The sequence below is a fragment of the Equus caballus genome, chromosome 8 (genome assembly GCF_041296265.1).
Source record: "Equus caballus isolate H_3958 breed thoroughbred chromosome 8, TB-T2T, whole genome shotgun sequence".
NCBI lineage: Eukaryota > Metazoa > Chordata > Mammalia > Perissodactyla > Equidae > Equus > Equus caballus.
The window spans coordinates 4,123,626-4,148,446 of NC_091691.1; the positions used below are offsets into that span (position 1 = coordinate 4,123,626).

Consider the following 24,821-nt stretch of genomic DNA (forward strand, 5'->3'; position numbering starts at 1 on the left):
AGTCCGTCATGGGACCCTTAGCCCTGGGGACTGGGCTCAAGGCTCTGGCTGCCTCATAGTGGGGCAGAAATTGCAAGATCTCCACAGAGCAAAAGCTAAAAGCGAAGGTAGCTGAAAGTGCTGCCTCTCACAGAGGGCCCCCAGACTCGGGGGTAGTGGACAGGGGGATCAGGGATACCCAGGAGCCTCTGAGGCTTCAGCAGCCTGAGGTCCTGATCTTGTTCCGAGGATGATTCTGGCAAGGAGACAGCATCCACCCTGCCAGCTTTGACAACGGGGTGATAGCAAACAGGGAAACTGAGCCCCAGGTTGAGATGTAGTGAGGCAACCTGGGGTGGGTGAGAGTCCCAGAGCTGGCAGACACCCCAACGGCAGGGAGGGTGTTGCTGAGATCTGAGATGCAGGTGAGGAGGGTGATCCCCTGCCCTCCGACCCCACCCTGGAACACCCCAACCACACAGCAAGCCTGTCCCTGTCCTCCTTACATCTGCCCCCTCCTGTCAGTTTCCCCTGTTCCCCACTCCCCTCAGCCTAGGGTCTCCAAGCCAGCTTGCACAGGATGGTCCTTTTTCAGGTAAGAAAGTAAGATAAGGTCAATATCTAACATTGGGGTTGACACTGGCGCCCCCTGAAGGCCAGTCTGAGGATCAGCAGGGCCCTCCCTGAGCTTTGGGGTTCTGAGGGCAGGGGTTGAGAGTAGGGGACTCTCTCCTGCTGCAGTGAGGCAGATTTCCAGAAGGGGAGAGCTCAGTTTAACTAACCAACCCCGGGAAATGTTGGGAGGCTGACACAGCACAACCAACACCTGAGCCAGCTGTATTGAGGGGCAAGATGGGTGCAAGTAGTGCCCAGAGCTACACAGTGATTTATTCATATGGAAGCAGAGGTTGGGGGATCCCCAGGTGAGAGAGCCTGGGCCAAGCCCCCATCCCCGGCCTTATTCCTGACTCCCTACCTTGCTCTGGCTACTGCAGCCCAGCCTCCCCCAAGCCCAGGTCGGTCTACAGAGCCTGACAACCATGTCCCCAGCTGGGTTCTCTGGAGCTTTCTGACTCTGCTCCAGCTCCTACCAAGCTCTTCAGCCTCCCCTTGGACCTCCCCAAGTTGTTGGCTTGCTGCCAGCAACATCCTGTTCCCAGGCTCTGAAGTGACTAGTGCTAATTCCAGTCCTCACAGTGGGAGGGAAAGGTCAGGAAGGCTTTACCAGGAGGTGGCAAGAGCTGAGGACAGACAAGCCCATAGGAGGTCACAGAGGAGAAGGGCATCTAGGCAGAAGGAAGTGTGGGCACAGGCAAGGCGGGAAGGTGCCAAATTCCGGGGAACTCAGAGAATGCCAGTCCAGTCTGGTCTGAGTGCTGGGTTCTGGGCAGGGGTATGACGTGGAGGTGTGTCACGGGCCAGGGAGGAGCTGGGTTAGGGTTTTTCATTGCATGCATCTTTAGGAAAAAGACATCAGCAACTTAGGCTGGCATTAGACTGGTAGGGGGCAGGGGAACCAGGAGGTCAGGAAGTGCCTGGAGCAAGGACTGGGCCAGAAGCAGCCCAAGGGCTGGAAGGTGGGCCCTCCCATGCAGCCCTTACTTAGACTTGAGGACTTTTTATCATCAAAAGATTGGCAATAACTTCCACACCCTCAGTGACAGATGGGCTAGTATAAGCTGCCTCAGCCACATAATGGAATATTGTTCAGCCATAAAAAAGGCATCTATAGGTCAGCCCTGTGGCCTAATGGTTAAATTTGGTGCGTTCCGCTTCGGTGGCCCGGGTTCAGTTCCCAGGCACGGACCTACACCATTCCTTGGTGGCCATGCTGTGGCAGCAACCCACGTACAAAAACAATAGAGGAAGACTGGCACAGATGTTAGCTCAGGGCAAATCTTCCTCAAGCAAAAAAGAGGGAGATTGGCAATGGATGCTAACTCAGGGAAAATCTTCCTCAGCAAAAACAAAGGTGTCTACAGAGGGTTTGTAAAAATGTTATAAATGTTTTCTTATACATTGCTGGTGAAAGTGTAAATTGAGGCAATCCCTAAAGAAGGCAATTTGATTTTTTTTTTTTTTGAGGAAGATTAGCCCTGAGCTAACATCTGCTGCCAATCCTCCTCTTTTTGCTGAGGAAGACTGGCCCTGAGCTAACATCCATGCCCATCTTCCTCTACTTTCTATGTGGGACGCCTACCACAGCATGGCTTGCCAAGTAGTGCCATGTCTACACCTGGGATCCGAACCTGAGAACTCCAGGCCCCGGAAGTGGAATGTGCTCACTTAACTGCTGCACCACCAGGCCGGCCCCTAAAGAAGGTAATTTGGCAACAGCTCTCAAAATCACAAACGCCCAGAGCCTTTGACCCAGCAATGCCACTGGAAGGAACTCACTTTTAATGCACGTGATTACCTAAGGTTAGAAAGGACCTACTTGTCCATCAGTACTGGATCATTAAATGAATGACAGTACATCCACCTCGTGGAATACTATACAGCGACAAAAAAGAACAAAGACTCAATATGTTGATTTACAACAATCTCTAAAACAGATAGGGGGAATAAAGCAAGGTGCGGAAAAGTAAGTCATCTATGTTACCTTTCTGTAGGGAAAACACTGAAAAGAATATTTACAGATATACTTGCTTGTATGTTATAGAATAACTCTGGAAAGATACATACATAACATATACAGCTCAAGGCAGGGAGACGGGGCGTGGAATGGACAGGGAGGGAGACGTTTCATGGGATGCCCGTCTTTTGAATGCTGCATCCTATGGATGTTTTTCTTCCACCTCCGATGCCAAAGCCTAATTCCCCAAACTCCTCAGAGCTGTCTTGGTGAGCTCAGGTAGGCTGCAAACCGCCACTCGGGAAGGGCTTGGGTCCCCCTCCTTTGGTCACCCGGCCTGGCGCAGCCCTGCCCAGCTCCCTACTCCTCTTGGAGCTCGCCCTCGACGCAGTTACTGGACATGTCGCCTACTCCCTCTGTCCCAGACTTGGCTGCTGGGCATCTCCGGCCGCCGTCTCTCAGAGGACTTCCCCTTCCCGACCCCCTTCCTCAGATTCCTTAGCCTGAACAAAGGGTTCCCCAGGGCTCTCTCGGCGGGTGGGTGTGGCTGTCCTCCCTGGGCCGCCGCTTTAGCCAAACGCTCCAGCCCTCCTCCTGAGCGGCGCCCGCCCCCATCTTAGCGATGGCAGAACTGGGACGCTCCCGCCCCTCCCCTCCGGAGCCACAAGGGCGCAGGTCACTTAGGGCCGAAACCCCTGGGAGGGCAGAGCCGTGCGCAGAAGGGCAGCGCTGACAGCCCCAGAGCCCCCCCGTCTCCCTGCCTCCCGCTCCGGACCCCGCTCCGCCCTGGGCGGCAGACCAGGCGCAGGCGTCGGAAGTGCGGGCGCTGCCCAGCGGGCGTGGCCGCCGGACCCACCGCCCCCGCCCTCTGCAGCCGCTGGGCCCCCGCCCCGCGAAGGGGGTCTCACCCGGTCCGGCCCTTCTGCGGACGCCGGGAGCCTTGAGCTCCGGAGAACGTCGGGGAAGGGTCAAGCCCTTTCCGGGACCCGAGGGCTGGAAGGGAGCCTCCGGGGGCCCCAGAGCTCTCCGTCCTCCACCTCTCCCCCGCCAGGTCCTCCCTCCCCGTGAGATGTCCGCCTACCCCCGACTCAGCCCTGGTGCGCCCCCTCCTCGGCCCCATGGCGGGGGACGGAGGGCTGCAGCTCGGCGTGGGTAGTAGGGGCGGGGTCCCGATCCTGAGGACGCCGCGGAGCACCAGGTGCGTGCGCGCTGCCCCGCCGACGGCGCCCCCGCCCCCTCGCATAAAGGCGAAGCAGGGAGGATGCGGGCCCGCGCCTTCGATCCTCCCGCCAGCTCTGTCCGCGCCCTGGCGGACCCGGCTCGGCTCTCACGTCACGCGGCAGAAGGTGGAGCACAGCCCCTTGGCCGGAGGGCTTCCGAGAGCCAGAGGCGCAGGAGAGAAGGGGTTCGCTGGCACAGTGGTTCTCAAACTTGGCTGCATATTTGGCTGGAGAATTTTTTTTAAAACTCCAGCGCCCAGATTCATGAAAGCAGAACCTAGGGTGGGACCCCAGGGTCTCCGCTGTGCAGCGCGGATGGAGGGCCAGCGGTGTCGATGAGACCAGAGGGGTCGAGGAAAGCCAGGTCACCTGGGGCCTCACGATTCAGCAAGGGAACAGGGGCTAAAATAAAGCCGGGCGTGCTCCAGCCCTGAGCTGCTCCCTTGGCCTGGATTACCATTATTTCCCCTCCCCTAGGCAGCCCGGAAGCCTTCCTGAACCCGCCCTGGGCTCCACAGCGCCCCCCACTGTCGGAGCCATCATCACCATCTGCTCCGGGAGCTTTCCAGGGCAGGCCAGGGCTTTTCCTGTGCTCCAGCTCTGGCTGCGAACGACCCAGGGAACCAGCGTGTGCACGGAAGACTGCAAGAGCAGGGTCAGGTTTTCAGAGGGGCCTGGGGACCACTGACTCGGCTAGAGAAGAGCCTCCCAGAAAGACGGGCCGGGGAGGAGCCCCCATGAAAAGCCCGGCAGTGTCACAGGCTTTGATGCGAGGTGAGGTTTCACGTGGGCGAGCACTAACGCTAAACTAGCAGTGGGAGGCAGGTGGAGAGGCAACCCTCGACACCTGGGCCCATTTCCAAGCGTTTCCCTGCCACGGAGGAACCTAGCCCAGCATTGCCGACCAAAAGACATCTTTTCAAACAGAAAATATTTTTCAAAGGTGTCTGGTGCATTGTTTATTTTACAATGATGACAGTTTTGATATTCCCATTCAAGACAAAATTCTCTCTTAAATTCTGCAGAATCCTGAAAGTAGAGCCAGGGAGTACATTTTAGCAGCACAGTTCTGTATAAATATGGATTGGTGTCACTTCCCAAAACTCATTTCTGGAGGTTTTACAAGGCAATCTGGACGTCTCAATACACACACAAATAGGAGTGGGAACAGGGCTCTGGCTGAGGGGACGTCTGTGGGCCCCAAACACCTCAAGGTGTCCACCTGAAGGTCCCCAGAGTTCATCAGGAGGGCCAGATACAGACAGGAACAGAAAAGGATTTAAGAAAGCCAGACAGATGCACCCTGACCTGGGAAGAGGCTGCTCATTTTCCATGACTTCCACTTGAAACCATTCAACCCTGGCTAGCTCGTGTTGAACAAATATTTAACAATTTAATAGAAGCCTTCAGATATGGGTGCCTAGAAGGGAAAACATCCAAGTTTTCCTTGGTGGTGCAAAGTGTGGCAACCATTGCCTCATCCTCAGAAGGCCAAGACTGAGCACCAGCCCCCCCTACAGCACCCGCTGTGCTCGCACACCTGGAACCAACTGCTTCTCTTTTGTAGGGAGGCCCCAAGTGTGGGGAAGGGCCAGTGCAGGATCCCATTCTATTTTGTGGTCAGCAGTAGCACGGCTGAATGGCAGGTCGAATCCTTGGAGAAGCACCAAGTGTTTCACCAGATGCTTAACTGCTGGGGGGGCAGAGCGCCTCCAGGCACCACTGAGGAGACACCGAAACACCAAAGCCGCCGTCGCCACCAGCTGATGCAAGTTTTATTGAGACAATGTACAAACAGGCCATGGAAACAAGGGTTCTGATGCTGGGACCAGTAACGTAAAATGGAATACAAAAATAAAAAGGCACTAATCTGTTAAGAAAAGACACTCAATGTATTCTAAGAATATAAGTCATTTAATACTGTTAATTTTATAGCACAAAATAAAACAAGCTATGATCCCCAAAAATAATTTTAAAAGCTTACACAGAAAATATTATTGCCTGAAGTTTATGATCTTTAAGTTACAGGTCAAGAGAGTTTTGTGGTGGTGGTGGTTTAAAACACACAGTGAAGACCGTCTAGAAGCAAGGCCACTGTTCCTCCTGTAGAGACAACGACCCTGTCTCAGAGAAATGTCCTTTTACTCTTTTAGAATATACAACCAGGTCAGTGTCCATGCTGACAGAAGTTACCAGGGACGTAGGTCTCTTGTCCCAGAGGGTGGATGGAGTTTGAGGCAGAGCTCAGTGGTGTCCACAGAAAGCATTAGTCTTAGGTACTGTGTTAAATCAATCAAGAATTCACTCATTTTAAGAGGTTAATGAACGTAGTATTGAAGGATTAAATTATAAACACCTGGCACAAAAACACATCATCCCTTTTCAAAAGTAAAATGTTCCCGTTCCTCTGAGCAAACATTGCAAGAGCAGTGGCCGTCTGTCCGGGCCCGCCTTGTCTGTAAACAGCTGTAGGAGAAGGTGAGCGCACTTCCAGGGATGCTGAGCTCCAAAGACGGAGCAGCTGCCCTTCCCTCCTTTGTTCTCCAACCAGGAGCATAGAAGGTGTCTCATCTGGGTGACCAAAGTCGTCCAATGGCAGCCAGTCAATGCGTCCTCCTCTTCGTTAACTAAGTCATCAGGTGGTACTACCCCGCACAGAAATGACAAGGACGCCTCCTGTGTTGGAGGGCCTTCTTGGGATAAGTAAGTTTTGAATCAAACTCTCAATGCCCTTCAGTACGGACTTTGTTCACTTCCTAAGTGTTAATTTAACATCCAAATATTTTTTTAAACGACACACAGTAGAGCAGAGCACATAGCAATCATGAACAATCCTAAAAGCAAAACCCGTGAGGAGTGAAGGCAGCTCCTCGGGAAAATCTGCATTGCTTTCTGAAGTTGTCTCCCCAGACCACTGGGCACAAAGCCGAAGTGGGGGTGTGGGGTTTTTTTGTATATTTAGTGTGAAAAAGAGAACTTCCCTGCCTGATTAAAAAACGAATGTGGTTCAAAGTCAGAAAGGTACTACCTTTGGCACCTATCTTGAGAGTTTAGAACTCAGACTCACCTTCTTTTGGGTTCCGAACCTGGAGCCCATAAACATGGAGACATGCACATGGGCTTAAGAGATAAGCAGACTTAGGATGAAGCCAAACCTAGGTTTGTGGGGTGTTCTGACTCTGAAGTGCTCCACCTGAGGGAGGTCTTGCTATACTGGTTAGTAGACACGGTGAAAGGAAACTGCTTTCCAAAATGGCCATATACCTCCCGTGCTCTATGCTAACTACTGTCATCAAAAGGTGACAAGCCTTTCAGCTAAATTTGGTTTAAAAAGACCTTAGGGTTTGTGCCCTCTTTGAAAGAGGCACATATTCCACCTCTGCTAGACACCCCCTCAGGGGTTGGGTCACTAGCTGCCAGGCAAGCGTTGCCAGGCAGGGTGTGGGGATCCTGCCACACGTGCCACTTCTTGTGGGCACCAGGCTGGGCCTAAACTCAGAACAAGAGGCAACTGTGATCAACAGGCACCTTTGGAGCAGGAGGTGGGCACAGTTCTCACTGAGTATGAAGGGCTGATCACTAAGCCTTTTTTAGGAAAACCACAGAAGGGCAGCCACAGTGATGTTTCCAACGGACCATTCACTTTGTCAAAGGAACACTCTCAAGATTCTTTAATATGGAACACTGGTTTAAAGAGAAATTGAAAAACAGTTGTTTGGTTCTGTCACCAGAATATATTGCTCTAACCCTCAAAACCTAAGCCCCTCGGGAGACAGGGCCACATAGAACAGATGCTCAGTAAAGGACAGAGTTACTCATTAGGTTGCTGCTACATTTCTAGGTCTGTTATAGTCATTCTGAGCGGAGGCCTGTCTTCACTAGTGTCTGGGGGAAAGCAGACTGAACTGCATGAAGGTTCCAGAATTCTAGTCTGCTATCCAGCAGATGAGGGATTGGTCACAAATTGCACCAGGCAGCTTCTATGAACACACCTCTTTTAGCTAACAGGGAAATTTTAACATTCAATTGGTAAATGGTTAATGGTAAACTGGTTAATGGTTCTCCCAAGTCAGGAAAAACATTAGACATCAAATGTATCACCCAATTTCCAGAGCGTGCATTTGCTTTGCTTGGGAGCATCAGGGACACAGACTGTGGAAGCGGCATCAGCAGCACCTTCCTTCTCTGGCCGCCTGGTGAGGCTGGGGCAGGGAGGACTGGGCTGCAGCGAGTGGAGTTCAAAGATTCATTCCTCACGAATTCAATGATTCTATGAACAAGCTTTTTACACCTACACCCTAAAGGTATATTCACTGCAACATTGGACAGAAAAGCGGCCAAGTGCTCCCCCCGCTGCTCCTGTCCCTGGCAAACAAGGCAAGCAAAGGTTTCCCAAGTCACCCACCACTCTCATGCTTCTGGGGACGATGTAATCCAAGAGGCTGTGCACACGGCTTGGCACACCACACCTGCTATACACAAGGTACTACTGGCGACATGGACGATAAAGGCCTCCACTTCGGGGCTGCTTTTTTTCATATTCCTTTAGTTACAGAAGCTTCAGTTTAGAAGCCCAGAGGCACGTGTCATTCCTTGTATTATCACAAAAATCCAACCTGCCACTTAAAAATCTGTTCAGAACACACAATTCTTATTAGTTAAATCTTCCAAAACCAAACCAAAACAAAAGCCAGATTTGGGGAGTTAAAACAGAATTCCCTGTCTTTAAGGTTCCTTTCCTCTGTTCCTCAAAGGAAAAACAAAATGGTGACAGAGCCACTGCTTTGTGGAACAGCAACGTGCAATGTCTCGCCATGGCCTCAAGTTTTCTCCGACGAACATGACAGAATCAGTCACAAGTACAAACAGGGCAGTGATGAGAAGGAAGACCCTTTCCTCGTCAACTTCTCTCCACTTGTGTGCTTCCACTAGTATTTCCAGTTTATGATCCAAAAGAACTCTAAAATCAGCTATTCTTTGACAATACGACTATGATACAAATGCCGAGGCAGCCACTGTGTGCATTCCAAATGTGTATGAGAGACCGTCAGTCTGCAGAAAGCTGGACGCCAGCAACGCAGTGTAACTTGCCTATGAGAAAATGCTTTCCCACTTCAAAGGAGACTATGACAGGCAGAACAACGAAGCAGCAGGAAACAGGGCAACAGCAATCACTCATTTTCATCCGGGTTTTGAGGGTCAATGATTTTGACGTGTGTAAAGGGGAAAAGCCCTTTGCGCCCATTCACTTCGCCTTCCCACTGGCCATTTATATTCATCCTTGTGACTTTCACAATGTCACCAACCTGTAAGGATGGAGAAAGAAGACAGAGTCAGCATTTTCTCTGCAAACTAGAGAAAAAGAAAGTTTACATTAAATCACACACACTGTGCTATCCAAAGAACCTATACATTTTTTTTAGGACTCGCTCATTTTTTTTCAGTGCCTAGACCTAAAATCAAGCAGTGCCAAAGACACAACATGCTACGAATAAGCCCAGAGTGCTTCTCCTCAGCCGGTGAGAATGTGTGTCAAGTAAAGCAACTTCTGAGCACAAAAGCAACCTTTTTTGTCACCATACAGGCTACCAACTCCAAGAGAATAGAAATGAACACTTGACTTTCTGAGAACGGTTCAAGCCAACTCACACAAGAAAAGCGAATTAAAAAACCTGTCTCCACTCCAATTTACATGGGATGGAACTGCTGTCACCGAGACCTCACTGACCATGCCCCCTCCCCTGAGCAGCAATAACATCTCCCTGAGTTGCCCATTCACCACCTCATCTGTGGGGCAGTTGGGGGAAAGAAGCCCAGCTACAAGCATCTTTTCGGGTCTAGCTTCAACTGCAAGGTGGTAGGAATTCTATCTACTGCCAGAGGACAGGCACTAGTCAAGGGCTGCTCTGTTCATCAAGGGGAAAGCAGGAATTTTATTTTGGAAGTCGTTTTCAAATTGTTCTGGAGATCAATAGAGGTCTAGGGAGGTGCTTTAAGGGTCCAACAAATGTCTAATTGGGACTTGAATTTTTTAAACTTGTATTTTGTAAAATAAGTTCTAACAGCACATTCGAATGTGCCACTGCCGCATTAACCTGTGCTGCCCTGCTAGCTGCTTTTCATGCAGACCTTCCCTGGAATGAAGCTTCTTTTGCCACGTGTGTCTGACTGAAGACTTCTCAAAATGGCAAAGTAAAGGCTAAATGACACCTATCACCACTTGCAACAAAGTACATTAAAAAATGAGCTAGATGTTGGGGCTAACACAAGACCTCATCTGTCATTCATATTTTTTCTGCCCATTCTAACAGTTAACTGTCCCCCCACCATTGCCTTTTTAAGTATTTCTTATAAATCTCAACTTACATAATACATTTATACCTATAAAAAACTTTTAATCTGATACATTTTAGGGTTTCATGCATTTGGAAAAACAGGGTCTTCTGCTAAAGCTACTGGTCTATCAAGCTGATTGCTGGCCTGGAGTGACCAAGAATCCCAGAAATGTGGGGCCAGCCCCGTGGCCGAGTGGTTAAGTTTGAGTGCTCCACTTCAGTGGCCCAGGGTTTCGCTGGTTTGGATCCTGGGCGTGGACATGGCACCGCCATCAAGCCCTGCAGAGGCGGCATGCCACAACTGGAAGAACCCACAACTGAAGATACACAACTATGTACTGGGGGGCTTTGGGGAGAAAAAGGAAAAATTAACTCTTTAGGGGCTGGCCTAGTGGCACAGCGGTTAAATTCACACATTCCACTTCTAGGCGGCCCGGGTTTTACCGGTTCAGATCCCGGGTGTGGACATGGCACCGCTTGGCAAAAGCCATGCTGTGGTAGGCATCCCACGTATAAAGCAGAGAAAGATGGGCATGGATGTTAGCTCAGGGCCAGTCTTCCTCAGCAAAAAGAGGAGGTTGGCAGTAGTTAGCTCAGGGCTAATCTTCCTCAAAAAAAAAAAGAAAATCCTAGAAATGACAAGTCCACTGGCACACAGCTCTGGGCCACAGAGGCTGCCACGATCCGTGTGAAGGCAGACTTCTTCCTGCCCCTGCCACTGCCCCTCCAACTTGTTGGCGCTCACAGGCTTTGGGCATAGCCACATATGCCTTTCCTAAACGGGTGACTGCACTCTGAGGAAAAAGAGGCGTGTTTTCTGAGGTGGATCCAAAGGATGGAGGCTGTCTCTGAGACAGATTCATTTGAATTTTGTTAAGATGTTTAGGGCTCAAGCAGAAACACCAAAATCCAGTAATAATGTTGTTTAAACATAAGGTATCTAAGATGAGGAAAACCACAATGAAGAGAGACCCAAACTCCAGACTCCAACATGGCCCATGGCCCAAACCCAAGAAGAGCAACTTTTAAGAAAGCACCAAGCAATAACTGCCTTTACAGGGGGGTTTGGAGACATGTTGCTTAGGTGACTCTGAGTACCTCTATAAGTGCCACCAGGAAGCAGAAACTTAACATTTTGCCAGTGTCTACCAAGTTTGTAAACTTGCTAATTTCATCTTGATGTGACCACATAACATTTCTGGAAAGGGCTCATGCTGCAAAGAGATAGGGGAAAAGCCAAAACAAGAGGGAGAAGGAAACGAGCCCCTGTGGAGTATGCTGCGTGGGCCTGGGTTTCCAATTCAATGGAGCTGACCTTGAGCCCTGTTTTCACAGAGGTTTCTTACCTGCAGGGCTCTTTCAGACCCGTTATCACCCTTGATCCTCAACATACACCAACCTCCTGTAAGGGAAGCTGGGATAACAGAGCCAAAGGCTGGAGTCCTCCCCAAGGTCACAAGCTGGTCCACCATGGAGCAGGAGTACAAAGCCAGGCAGCACCAGTCCTGGCTGCCTGTGTCACTGCCACCTCACATAGTGCATAGGCAGCATGGCCCACCCACATGAAGGACCACTCAATCTCCCTCTCTTCTCACCAACCCACCCTCTGCCCTTAATGTCCTATCCTCTTCACTTCCCCCTGTGAATGTAGACAGGCCATGAGTTTTCTAACCTTCCCATACTCCATTTTTGATCATTTTACTAGCTTACTGGGATGTACGGGCTCAGCCATATCAAACTACTTGTAATTCCCCAAACCTACTGAGAAGTAAGAACACAGTCACTGATATGGACTAAGGCTGCCCCAGCTAGAGAAGCCCTAGGTGACCAGGTGGATTTTTTTTATGGTATGAATTAGGGCTGCCCCAGGGAGGGAAGCCCAGGGCATCCTCACCTACATGTCGATCGATATGGCCAGATTCTTATCTAAAAGTTATATGACCACACAATAACCAGACCCCATCTGCACTGAAATAATTTAATGACTTTTTACATCATCTTTTCTTTTTCCAGTAAAAATAAGTCACGTACCCATGCCTTATAAAATTAGCCCTAACCCTCAACTCAGGGCAGCAGCAGGAGCTCTGACTGCCCATGGGTCCTGTCCCCATGCTATTCCACACTATTCTCTAAATAAAAAGAGCACTACCGCCAGATCTTGAGAGTCCAAGAAATCTTTCTTTCGACTCCTCGGCTCCGCACGAGTCACTACTTACACGTGGAAATAGCACTATTACCAAATGGAACCTCTTACCTTGTGGAAACTGGCTTATTTCTGAGTACTTGCCAAAATGACAATGGAAAAAACTTTATCCCCTGAGACTCCCTGGTTAGAACACAGTATAAATTCAGTTAAAAAAAGAAAAATTGCCCTAAATTCCCTGTCTGAATTCTGACTCAAACTCCTCTATTTAGAAAAATCACTAATTCAACTTAACTGTAGGATGGCTTGTGAAGAGTTTTAATCTGGTAATTAAGAATTAGATTATATACAACGAAAAGTTCTAAGACAAAAATAAAACAATTTAATATTTAGATTTTTATAGCCAAGTACTAGATATGTATAAGAAAAACAAGGTAGGGGCTGGGCCCGTGGCCAAGTGGTTAAGTTCATGCACTCCGCTGCAGGCGGCCCAGTGTTTCGTCAGTTCAAATCCTGGGCGCGGACATGGCACTGCTCATCAAACCACGCTGAGGCAGCGTCCCACATGCCACAACTAGAAGGACCCACAACTAAAAACATACAACTATGTACCGGGGGGCTTTGCGCAGAAAAAGGAAAAAAATTAAAAAAAAAAAAAAAAAAAGAAAAAGAAAAACAAGGTAAAAAGCCAACTGCATGTATTTATAAATTAAATTATTATAGTTAATTATTTTGAATAATTAACGCAGGCTCAACTGAAACACCTAAATTGGGTGAACTAAAATTTGAAGGTTAACAATGGAGAATTCTATTTTTGAGACTTATATTAAAAATTAAGCTGTAAAATACTTCAGTGGGGAAAAAAACCGACAATTGAAAGGACATGTTTTCTCTGGTTTTTTGCCTTAAAAGGATATAAAAATTTGGGAGAGAGAGTAAATTGACTTAATATAAGAACTAAGTTTTAAAGACGTCTGAAATAAGATTGTTTTAAGATTAATGCTTGGAGTTCTAGCATTACTCCCTCTCTCCAAGTAACAATGTTTTTATTTGTAGGTGGTAGAAAAATGTCTTTATTATTCATAACTGAGATAATCACATGTTTTTGATAATTATGAAAAATTCATATTCTTCAAAGTGGACCAAGGATTTAGTTTTACAATTTGTACACACTTTTTCTACCATACAGAAATCATAAAACAGGAAAACTCTAATTATGATCACACTTGTTTCCAGTAAAGACATTTTTCAGATCTGCATATAAGGAAAGCTCTCTTGCAAATGAGAACCTTGAGTTATAGCAGAGACTTTGCAGAAATCACATAGATGGAAGCTGAAGTCAACAGAAATCTGGAATCATGATTTGTGTCCAATCTGATCATCTTATTCCACTAAATATACATACATTTAAGCACAAACGTAAGACATAATAAGGAAACATTTAACACAATTAAAATCAGGCCTAGGTGAGCAGAAAATCCTTCCGTAGGCAGGAGTTACTGGGATGCTTCAAATCTAGGCCCCTGCAGCTGGACCACACTCCCCCTGGTTTCCTCAAACTCTGCACTGTGTCTCCTCCAGACCCTTGGCCTCTTTGAGGCTTTCAGTGCAGGAACCTGCTGTCTCATGTCTGGAGTACAATGAGGCCATCGAGACGAGGAGCTTCACTGTCCAGCCTTTCTCTTCAGTATATGATCACAATCCTCAATTCCTTTTCACCTAAGAAAACAAACTGCCTCTGTCTTTATTTTTAAAATAATGAAATAGGAAAGAAATGAAAACTCATCAGTAGAACACTATTGATATCATTCCAAATTTACTTCTATTTATTGTTAATAATTACAAACACAGAAAATACAATAATAAATATACAAAAAGGGAAGGACAAGTAAGAGCATGTGTGGGCGTACACCTGCAGAGAGGATTCCGGAGGAAAGGGGAGAGGGATCGCGCGAGCCAACACCCAGGGGAACTCTGTGCTGTATGGAAGGGACAACAGCCCGTGGGCACCTGGGCAGTCCAGCATTCACAGCCAGATCCGACCCTGACAAGATGTTAAAAGAAAAAAGACTAAAGCAAGAATGACCTAAGACTAAAAAGAAACAAACTACTGTTGAGATCAAAGGCTTCTCAATGAGACTGAAGCTTTTGTTTGCCCCACTCATTTGATCTTCCACAAAAAACGTGTAGAGAATTCTGTGTATTTGGCTATGCCTTCTCTATCTTCAACTGGACTCCAGATGCCCAGAGAGCATACATCTTGCCTAAGGCTTGTAATCTTAGTCTGCCTTAGTTGACGTCTGATAAATGTGGAAGAAAACAGTCTCATCTTCCTGAAATCCTGGCCCCAGACAGCCCTCTCTCACATCTTGGGTGAGCTCATCCCTCCAGCCTTAGGGCTAGCAACGTGCTATGACCTCCTGCTAATGCCCCCACCTCTGGTTCTCCCCAGCCTGTCACCACCTGGCTCTACCAGCCCAGCTGTCCTGCGCCGAGCCACCTTCCATCATCTATGTCACCCCAGGCCAATCAGTCCAACTCCCAATCACCCTCCTCTCCTACAGCCAAACCCTACCTACCACACTGAACTCCCGATGGCCCAAGTCCAAGTCTCTACCTCTGATGCTCTATGGCACTTGAAGTGGGAGACTGCCCCCACCCCGCCTTTTTGTGAGATTTTGTAAAATAACCCTGCCGGGTGGGTACTTCCCATTTGATATTTGTGGAAAGCAAGGCTCTCCAGGATTCCAGCGACTCATCCACCGAGGCTCCATTCTCTGCTCTTCCTGTCACCTCCCCGCCCCCAACACACATACTACCACCATACAGCACTTTCCTTAGGAGGGAAGTTGCTTCGCTCATTTTGCACTCCTTGTCACAGGTCTCTTGTAAATTACTTTCAGAAACTACAGGAAGCCTGCAGAATCAAGGAAAAGAGAAAACTATAGGCTGATGGCCCCACATGCTAGGGATAGATGGCCAAGCAGAGGAGTGATATTCTGAGGATAGAAGTGACAGGCACAAGGGCATAATGAGAGTAGAAGACAGACCTTTTAAAAATATAAATAGAATTGGGTCACTGCTGTCTTTTAAATCCCCAACACTTTTTCTCTGCACAAGAGTAACACCCAAACTCCTGTCTTCAAGGCTCTGTCTGATTTGGCTCCTTACTCTTCCCATCTCTGACCTCATTTCATGCTTCTCTGTCCTTCCCCTCCAATCATACTGGCTTCCTTTCAATTTGTCAAACTTGCCGAGCCCTTTCCCAGATATGGACTATATGACGGATGGAAGAACACAATGTGCTGGAAATGCAATTATACAACCGCACAGCTTAAGATGTTAAAAATCACATTCCAGGCTATTAATTACCAAGTTGGTCCTAAGAAACCTTGGACCTCTGGTCTTCTTTCACAGTTGAAGAAACATAAGCAACCCGGATCAAAGTCAAGTAAACCCCAAGGACAACCCAAGCCCCCTTATAAAGCTACACATGCAGACAATGAGTGCAGGAAGGACCTCCAGGTGGTAGCCACTCTAGATGGGGTTTTTATTCTGCTCAGAGCACTGTGCGAGGCTCTATATTGTGTACTTAGGATACATAAAAACACAACTCAAATATCGGACTCACCTAAAACTAAGATCTAAGATCTACAACAGGACGTAAGCAATCTCTTGTCTGCTTAAAACAGGTATAAGGTGGCACAGTGTGGTGGTTCACACTATGAACTCTGGAGCATGGGAGAACTGGATTGATGTCCTAGTTCTGCCACTTTTAGTGGCTACATGACCGTGGCAAACTGCTCAAATTGTCCAAGTCTCACTTCTGACTTTGAAAGGTTCTTGCAATAATTAAAGGAAGTACTACATGAGAATTGTTAACCAGAACACCCAGCTAAGTAAACAGTAGCTGTTATCAGAGTAGAGATTCCTGAACAGAACCCAGCCTCCAGCCCCACACTCACGCCCCTGGCTGGTCACTGCCCTCTGGAAGCACTCTGGGAAGAAGTGGAATCAGAATGCAGAGGCACTGTATTAAAGTGGGTTTTCAACCTTGTGAGTAACAAGGGTCCTCTCAAAACTGATGAGGGGATGGGAAGGATGCCATTTTAGAAGGAGAGGAGATGAGGGGCAGGCCTGAAAACTGGGAATCTAATAAATTACTGTGATGGATATTAAGCAGCTGAAGAAGACAATGGGAAGATGGAGAAGGGGAGCTAAGTACTGAAAACTGCCAAGAACATTCAAACCTCATGCTTTCCAATTAACCTGTGATTCTGACAGTCTTTACAGGGTACTTTCCACACGATTCTACCTAATCAATTTAGTAAGATTTACTGCATATCTATTGCATGGAAAATGAGAAGCTCAGTTCCTATCCTCAAGGAAATTCTGCTTTCATTGTGAGACAGACAATAAATGATTCACTGCCCAGAAATGGTAGATGCTCAATGAATGTGTGTCAGATAACAAAAATAGTTAAAAAAAAAAAAAAAAAAGCAGCAAGTGACAGAAAAACAGTACTGAGTCAATGCTGCAGAGCACAGGAGTAAAGAACCATTGCTTCGACTGAGGGAACCCTGACCAGCACAGAAAGGTCAAGGTACAGCCTAAGAAGAGAGAATGGCTGGGAGACTTCTGATGGCCACTTGACCATTAATGCCTCATTCTGGACTTGCAGGAGCTCTCACATGCCAAAACATAGCAGGAGCCGGCCCGGTGGGGTAGTAGTTGAGTTCAGTGCACGCCGCTTCAGTGGCCCGGGTTTGCAGGTTCGGAACTATACCACTCATCAAGCCATGTGTGAAGGCGTCCCACATAAAAAATAGAGGAAGATGGGTGTTACCTCAGGCCACTCTTCCTCAAGCAAAAAAAAAAAAAAAAAAAAAGAGGAAGATTGGCAAGGTATGTTAGCTCAGGGCTAATTTTCCTCAGCAAAAACAAAACAAAACCAAACAAAAAAACCCACATAGCACATTATTCCTCCTGCTGTTTTCTATCTCAGTCCAAAGCCCTTTATATGAGGAACAAGCCCCAGAACCCAAGACAGAAGGGATGCCCTGGCTATGTTATGCTGCCCGCTGCCCATAGTTACACGCCAGGTTGTGGACCAGCTTCTTCCATGGCCCTACCGAAGAGCGTGTGGGCTCACATCCTAAATTGTCAGTAGCTTCACAGCCATCTTGCTGCTCATCACTCCCAGTTCTGGTACAGTGCCCTTCATGGTAGAAGGACTGAGCACAAAGCAGCACTCACTTTGGAGGGCAGATCAGTCTTGAAGTGGTTGGGTATCAACTTGGTTCAAGGAGCACTCTAAGCCTAGAAGATGCGGCTGACTCTATCAACAGAGCAACAAGAGACACATATCTTACACACCATGTTTACCAACTGTCACCCTATGACAATCCTAATCATTATTAGAACTGCCACAGTACTATCTTTGTGCCTGGCTGCACTTAGTACATGTGGAGTGCACACATTAATTCTAAAATTAAGTGCACACTGGCAGGACACTAGTCAGCCCCATTCTTTGTGTCTAGGACCATGCACCGAGAAGGTAAGAGTTAAATGGCAAGATGGCACTTCCTGAAGCTGACAATAATTTCTTATAGCTCTACTTGTCCACAGTGTGAACAGAAGGGCTCTGGAAATAACTTTACTGCCTGACTTCTGGCACTTGATTCGAAGAGCAGTCAAAGCCCTGGAGGGTCCATGCCCTGGTTGTCACAGCAGCCTTCTGCTTCCCCAATCAGTTTCCATTTCCCATACTGATATTTTGAGATTGCACACTCTCAGGTTACATAAAAATAAGATCAGGAGCACAACAGGTTACATGGGAATGAGAAGTTCTAATTTGGGTGACATAAATAGGTCTCAGACAGCAAAGAACATCCTGAAAGTAAAGGCAGAACTGTATGTAAATGCATTCATGTATGCTGTTTTTCTGGAGGAAGATTCCACAGCTTTCACCAGATTCTCAAAGCAGTCCATAACCCAAAAAAGACATAAAAAACAGAAACCAATGTACTATAATCACCAGGCACTTTTCATCCTACTATTTGTGGCTTTCATTCATTTCATTCAACAAATGCTGAATATCTATGTGCCAGGCCCTGGAAGGATACAACAGAGAACAAGACAGGCAGACAGCCCCATCTTCATGGAGCTGCCCTGGTCTTTCACCTTTTTTTTTTTGGTGAGGAAGATTGTCACTGAACTAACATCCGTGCCAATCTTCCTCTATTTTGTAAGTGGGATGCTGCCACAGCATGGCTTGATGAGCAGTGTGTAGGTCCATGCCCAGGATCCAAACCCTCGAACCCTGGGCTACCAAAGCAGTGCTTGTGAACTTAACCACAAGGCCACTGGGCTGGCCCCCCTTCATTTGTTTTAACAGCTGCCCTTTTGTTCTCTGTACAACTGTACCTGAGTCAAGGCTACTGGAGCTGGAAAGGCTTCAGAGGGCCAAGACCCTCCTTGTGCAAGTGTCTTTTTTTTTTTTTTGGTAAAGATTGGCACCTGAGCTAACATCTGTTGCCAATCTTCTTTTTTTTCCCCCTCCTTCTTCTCCCCAAAGCCCCCCAGTACGTAGTTGTATATTCTAGTTGCAGGTCCTTTTGGTTGTGCTATGTGGGACACCCCCTCAGCGTGGCCTGATGAATGGTGCCACGTCCATGCCCAGGATCCAAACTGGCGAAAACCTGGGCTGCCAAAGCAGAGGGTGCGAACTTAACCACTTGGCCACGGGGCCAGCCCCCAAGTGTTTTGAGTAGCAGTCAAGTAGCTTCATGTACTCTCACCTACAATCAGATGTTATTGACTGGTTTTTAATACTGAAGACTTGGTCTCGTCTTTAAAATTCCCACTATCTTCAGGGCAGTAACTTGGCTCAAGAGGGCTGCTTACTGGTTAACACTTCTTATGAAAACACAAGGATTTTATTTTAGGATGGGCCAGGGGTTAGAGGTATCACAGGCCAGTATGCTGTGAGGCAAGAAAATGTGGGCCACGGAAAGAAAGAAGTAAAACTATCTCCATTCGCAGATGACATGATCTTATATATACAAAGTTCCAAAGATTCCACAAGAAAGCTATTAGAGCCAATAAAATTCGGCAAAGTTGCAGGGTACAAGGTCAACACACAACCATTAGTTGTTTCTATACACCAGTAATCAATTAAGAATGCAATTCCAGGGGCTGGCCTGGTGGCATATTGGTTAAGTTTGCATGCTCTACTTCAATGGCCCAGGGTTCACCAATTCAGATCCTAGGCATGGACCGATGCACCACTCATCAAGCTGTGTGGCTGTGTCCCACATACAAAAAACAGAGGAAGACTGGCACAGATGTTAACTCAGTGACAATCTTCCTCAAGCAAAAAGAGGAAGATTAGCAAGAGATGTTAGCTCAGGGCCAATCTTCCTCACCAAAAAAAGAACGGGGGGGGGGGGGGGGGAAGAATGTAGTTCCATTTATAATAGCATCTAAAAGAATAAAATAACTGGGAATAAACTTAACAAAGGTGAAAGACTTGTACACCAAAAATTACAAAACATTGCTACTAAAGAAGACAAATGAATGGAAAGACACGTTGTGTTCATGGATAAGAAGACTTAACAGGAATATTACCGAAAGTGATCTACGAATCCAAGGCAATCCCTATCAAAATTCTAACAGCCCCCTTTTTATTTTTGGAAGAAATGGAAAAGCTGATCCTCAAATTCTTATGGAATTGCAAGGCACCCTGAATAGCCAAAACAATCTTGAAAAAGAAGAACAAAGTTGGAAGACTCATACTTCCTGACTTCAAAACAACTACACAAAGCTAGAGTAATCAAAACAGTGTTGTCCTGGCATAGAGAGAGACATATAGACCAATAGAATAGAATGGGAAGTTCATAAATAAACCCATATATCTCTGGCCAACTGATTTTTGACAAGGGTGCCAAGTCCATTCAAGGGGAGAGAAAAATCTCTTCAATAAATGGTGCTGGTACAACTGGATTTCCCACCTGCAAAAGAAAAGATTTGGACCCCTACATCAAACCATATACAAAAATTAACTCAAAATGGATAAACAACCTAAACATAAGAGCTAAAACCATAAAAACTCTTAGAAGAAAACAGGGGTAAATTTCCATGACCTTGAATTTGGCACTGGATTCTTAGACATGACATTAAAACCACATGCAGCAGGGGCTGGCCCCGTGGCCGAGTGGTTAAGTTCGCGCGCTCCGCTGCAGGCAGCCCAGTGTTTCGTTAGTTCGAATCCTGGGCGCGGACATGGCACTGCTCATCAGACCACGCTGAGGCGGCGTCCCACATGCCACAACTAGAAGGATCCACAACGAAGAATATACAACTATGTACTGGGGGGCTTTGGGGAGAAAAAGGAAAAAATAAAATCTTTAAAAAAAAAAAAAAAAACCACATGCAGCAAAAGAAAAAATAGATAAGTTGGACTTCATCAAAATTAAGGATGTGCATCAAAGTACACTACCAAGAAAGTGAAATGACAACTTACAGAATGGGAAAAAATATTTAGAAATCATGTATTTGATAAGAGTTTAATATCCAGAGTACATAAAGAACTCCTAAAACTCAACAACAAACAACAAATAACCCAATTAGAAATTGAGCAAAGGACTTGAACATTTTCCCAAAGATACAAAAACAGTCAAGAAGCACATGAAAGGATGCTCAACATCATTAGTAAAATTATGGAAATGCAAATCAAAACCACAATGAGATGCCACTTCACAGCCAGTAGAATTTTCTGGTTATAGTAAAAAACAACAAAAACAAAACACAACAACAAAAAACAGGAATATAAGTGTTGGTGAGGATGTAGAGAAGCATAACCCTTGTGCATTGATGCTGATGGGATTGTAAAATTGCGCAATCACTGTGGAAAATAGTTTGGCTATCCTCCACAAGTTAAACATAGAGTTACCATATGATCCAGCAATTCCACTGTTAGGCATATACCCAAAAGAACCAAAAACAGATATTTGAACAAAAACTTGTACACGAATGTCCATAACAACACTATTATCAATAACCAAAAGGTGGATATAAGTCTAATGCCCATCACCTAATGAATGGATAAACAAAATTTGGTATAGCCATACAATGGAACATGTGGCTATAAGAGGAATGAAGAGGGGCCAGCTCTGTGGCCTAGTGGTTAAGTTTGGCATGTTCTGCTTCAGCGACCCAGGTTCGAAGGTTTGGTTGTCTGGGCACAGACCTACCCACTCATCAGCAGCCATGCTGTGGCAGCAACTCACATACAAAATAGAGGAAGACTGGTAACAGATGTTAGCTCAGGGCAAATCTTCCTCAGGAAAAAAAAAGATGATGACAACGATATATGCTGCAATATGGAGGAAGCTTCAAACATTATGCTGGGGCTGGCCAGGTAGCAGAGTGGTTAAGTGCACACATTCTGCTTGGTGGCCCGGGGGTTCGCCGGTTCAGATCCCTGGTTCAGACATGGCACCGCTTGGCAAGCCATGCAGTGGTAGTTATCCCACATACAAAGAAGAGGAAGATGGGCACAGATGTTAGCTCAGGGCTAATCTTCCTCAAAACAAAACATTATGCTAAGTGGAATAGGCCATAGCCAAAGGACAAATATTGCAGGATTCCATTTATATGAGTATCTAGAATAGGCAAATTCATATAGAGAGAAGGTATATTAGAGGTTACCAGGGCCTAAGGAGAGGAGGAATGAGGAGTTATTGCTTCACGGTTACAGCGTTGCTGTCTGGAGTGATGAAAAAGTTCTGTAAACAGAAAGTGGTGATGGTTGCACAACAGTGTGAATGTAATTAACGCCACTGAATTGTACACTTAAAAAACTGGAAAATTTTGTTATACGTATTTCACAATTTTTAAAGAAAATGAATACTGTAATGTACCAAAGACCACTGAGTTGTAGACTTTAAATGGATAAACTGTATAATAAGTGAATTATATTTCAAGAAAGCTGTTAAAAAAAGAGTTCTAGCTCTGCCACATACCACCTGTGAGACTGTCAGCAGATTACATGAACCTCAGTTTCGTGCATAAAACGAGACTGGTGGCACCTACCCCATAGGGCAGCCATAACGATTAACTAGAATACTCTGTGAAGCCCCTAGCAGATGGTTCTTCTTACTCAACAGCTATTACTACATACAGAAAACTGAGGTTAGGGGCTGGCCCCGTGGCCGAGCAGTTAAGTTCGCACACTCCGCTGCAGGCGGCCCAGCGTTTCGTTGGTTGGAATCCTGGGCGCGGACATGGCACTGCTCATCAAACCACGCTGAGGCAGCGTCCCATGCGCCACAACTAGGAGGACCCACAACGAAGAATATACAACTATGTCCTGGGGGGCTTTGGGGAGAAAAAGGAAAAAAATTTTAAAAAAAGAGAAAAAGAAAAAAGAAAAAAAGAAAACTGAGGTTGGCATACTGATCAGGCCAGGACAGGCCTTGCATGAACCTCACTAGGGCCTCAATTTCATGGTATCCTCTCCCAATTTACATATTATGGAAGGAACGAAACCTTTTTTAAGAATGATCTTCTCTAATTCATAACCCAATGATAATATGATATGCTACAAGAAAAAAACGTTATTAAAAATATGAGAACTTTCTAAAATTCTATAGGACTTTCTAAAGATTTCTAAGGATTTGACAAGGTCTGCGATTAAGAAAAAAAGCACTTTCAGTACAGAAGTAGAATAAATCAAATTCCGAAAACTAGATGCTGTTAAGGACATAATATCAATGACAAAAGGGCAGAGGAGGAGCCCGTCAGGCATGAAGCCATCTCTGACAAGCCTTGTGAGGGGGTGGGGTCATTGCTGGAATGTGACAGGAGGTGAGACAGAATGGTCCTGTTGGTTAGGAAGCTAGGACTCTGTACAGATCTCCAGAGCTGAGCTGGATGCTTGATAACGAACATGTACAGACCTGACATCACTGTGGTTTGTATAAACTACAGGTCACCCAGCCAGAAGAATTCACAGATGATCCCTGAGGTTAAAAAATACAACTAGTACTACTGAAACCTAGATGTACTTTTTTTTTTTTTTCTGCTTTACTTCCCCAAATCCCCCCAGTATATAGTTGTATATCTGAGTTGCAGGTCCTTCTAGTTGTGGTCTGTGGGACGCCGCCTCAATATGGACTGATGAGCGGTGCCATGTACACACCCAGGATCCAAACCAGCAAAACCCTGGGCCGCCCCAGTGGAGCGCACGAACTTAACCATTTGGCCACGAGGCTGGGCCCAAAACCTCGACTTAGTTTGCACACAGCCTCATCTCAGTAAGTAGAAGGAGCGATAAAGAATCTCTTTATGTGAATTTAATTCTAATAAATGAAGCAAAACAAAGTAGTTGAGGTAGACGTCTGAGAACTCCAGGCCAGTCAGTAAAGGAAGTGGTACCATGGGTCCTAGGAAGGCCAATTCAAGAGTCCGAGACCACATGTAATCCAACAACTAGGAGTTTCAAAATGGGGAAAAGACAATCCAAGAAGAAATTTGAACAACACAATCAACAGACGAGCCCAATGAGAGCAAAGAGCAAGTATTTTGAGAATGCTGGTGAGCTCACACAAGGAACTCTGAGTTCCTTAAAAAGAACACGCATCAAAGATGAAAGCACGCCTTATACCAGTAAGGACAAATATCAATACCAGTAAGGACAAGTATTGACCAAACATAGGAGCAAGCAGCAATAAGAGTCCAACACTGGTCGCCTGCCATGGAGAACTACATCATGGGACACTGGTGGACCTTCAAGGGTCAAGTCTTTTGGTTTCCATTAAAACAGGGATGATGGCAAATTCTATAAATGTAAAAGGTTAGTCTGGAATCAAACCTGGACAAAATTCTGGATGCAATTAGCAAAGAGACGGTTTACTATGATTTAGAATGGGAAATGGGGTATTTGAAAGGCAGCATGGACTCAATCAAGAACAAGTCATGCTAGACCAACCTCACTGTCTTTTTTTAGATATTAAACATAGATCAGGAGAGGCTACAGAGGAGGACTTTAGTATACAGATCTGGATCGTGTTTTTAGGAAATTTGCAGCTAACATGAAACTGAGGGGAGTAATTAATATGCTACATGACATAATTAGGATTTTAAAAGATTCAGAGAAGTTACAGACGGTATAAGACCCCCCCACACGCACACACAAATCAAAAAGACAAACAAAAACCTTAAGAGAGACAACTATAGGGCCACACACTGAAGTCTAAACATTGGGCTACGCAAATACAGGAAGGGCAGTTGTAGCGGTTTGTTTCTCTCTGATGAAGGGCTAGAACGCAAAGAACTTTTTTTTTTAATATTTTATGTTTTTGCTGAGGAAGATTTGCCCTGAGCTGACATCTGTTGCCAATCTTCCTCTTTTTATTTGAGGAAGATTTGCTCTGTGCCAACATCTGTGCCAGTCTTCCTGTGTTTTGTATGTGGGTCATCACCATAGCATGGCCACCAACAGATGGTGCAAGTCCACACCTGCAGCAGAACCCGGGCGCTGAAGGGAAGTGTGCCCAAGCTAACCA

At 46.3% G+C, this 24,821-nt stretch overlaps 1 protein-coding gene across 1 annotated transcript in view; it reads right to left on the reverse strand.

Moving 5' to 3' along the window:
- Positions 1-5,522: 5,522 nt before the first annotated feature.
- CRKL (CRK like proto-oncogene, adaptor protein) overlaps positions 5,523-24,821 on the reverse strand; it is a 36,244-nt gene continuing 16,945 nt past the window's right edge. Inside the window, exon 3 of the mRNA XM_005612370.4 lies at positions 5,523-9,080. Within this exon, the coding sequence (XP_005612427.1) occupies positions 8,946-9,080 (135 nt within the window). The 3' untranslated portion in view covers positions 5,523-8,945. The remainder of the gene's footprint in view (positions 9,081-24,821) is intronic.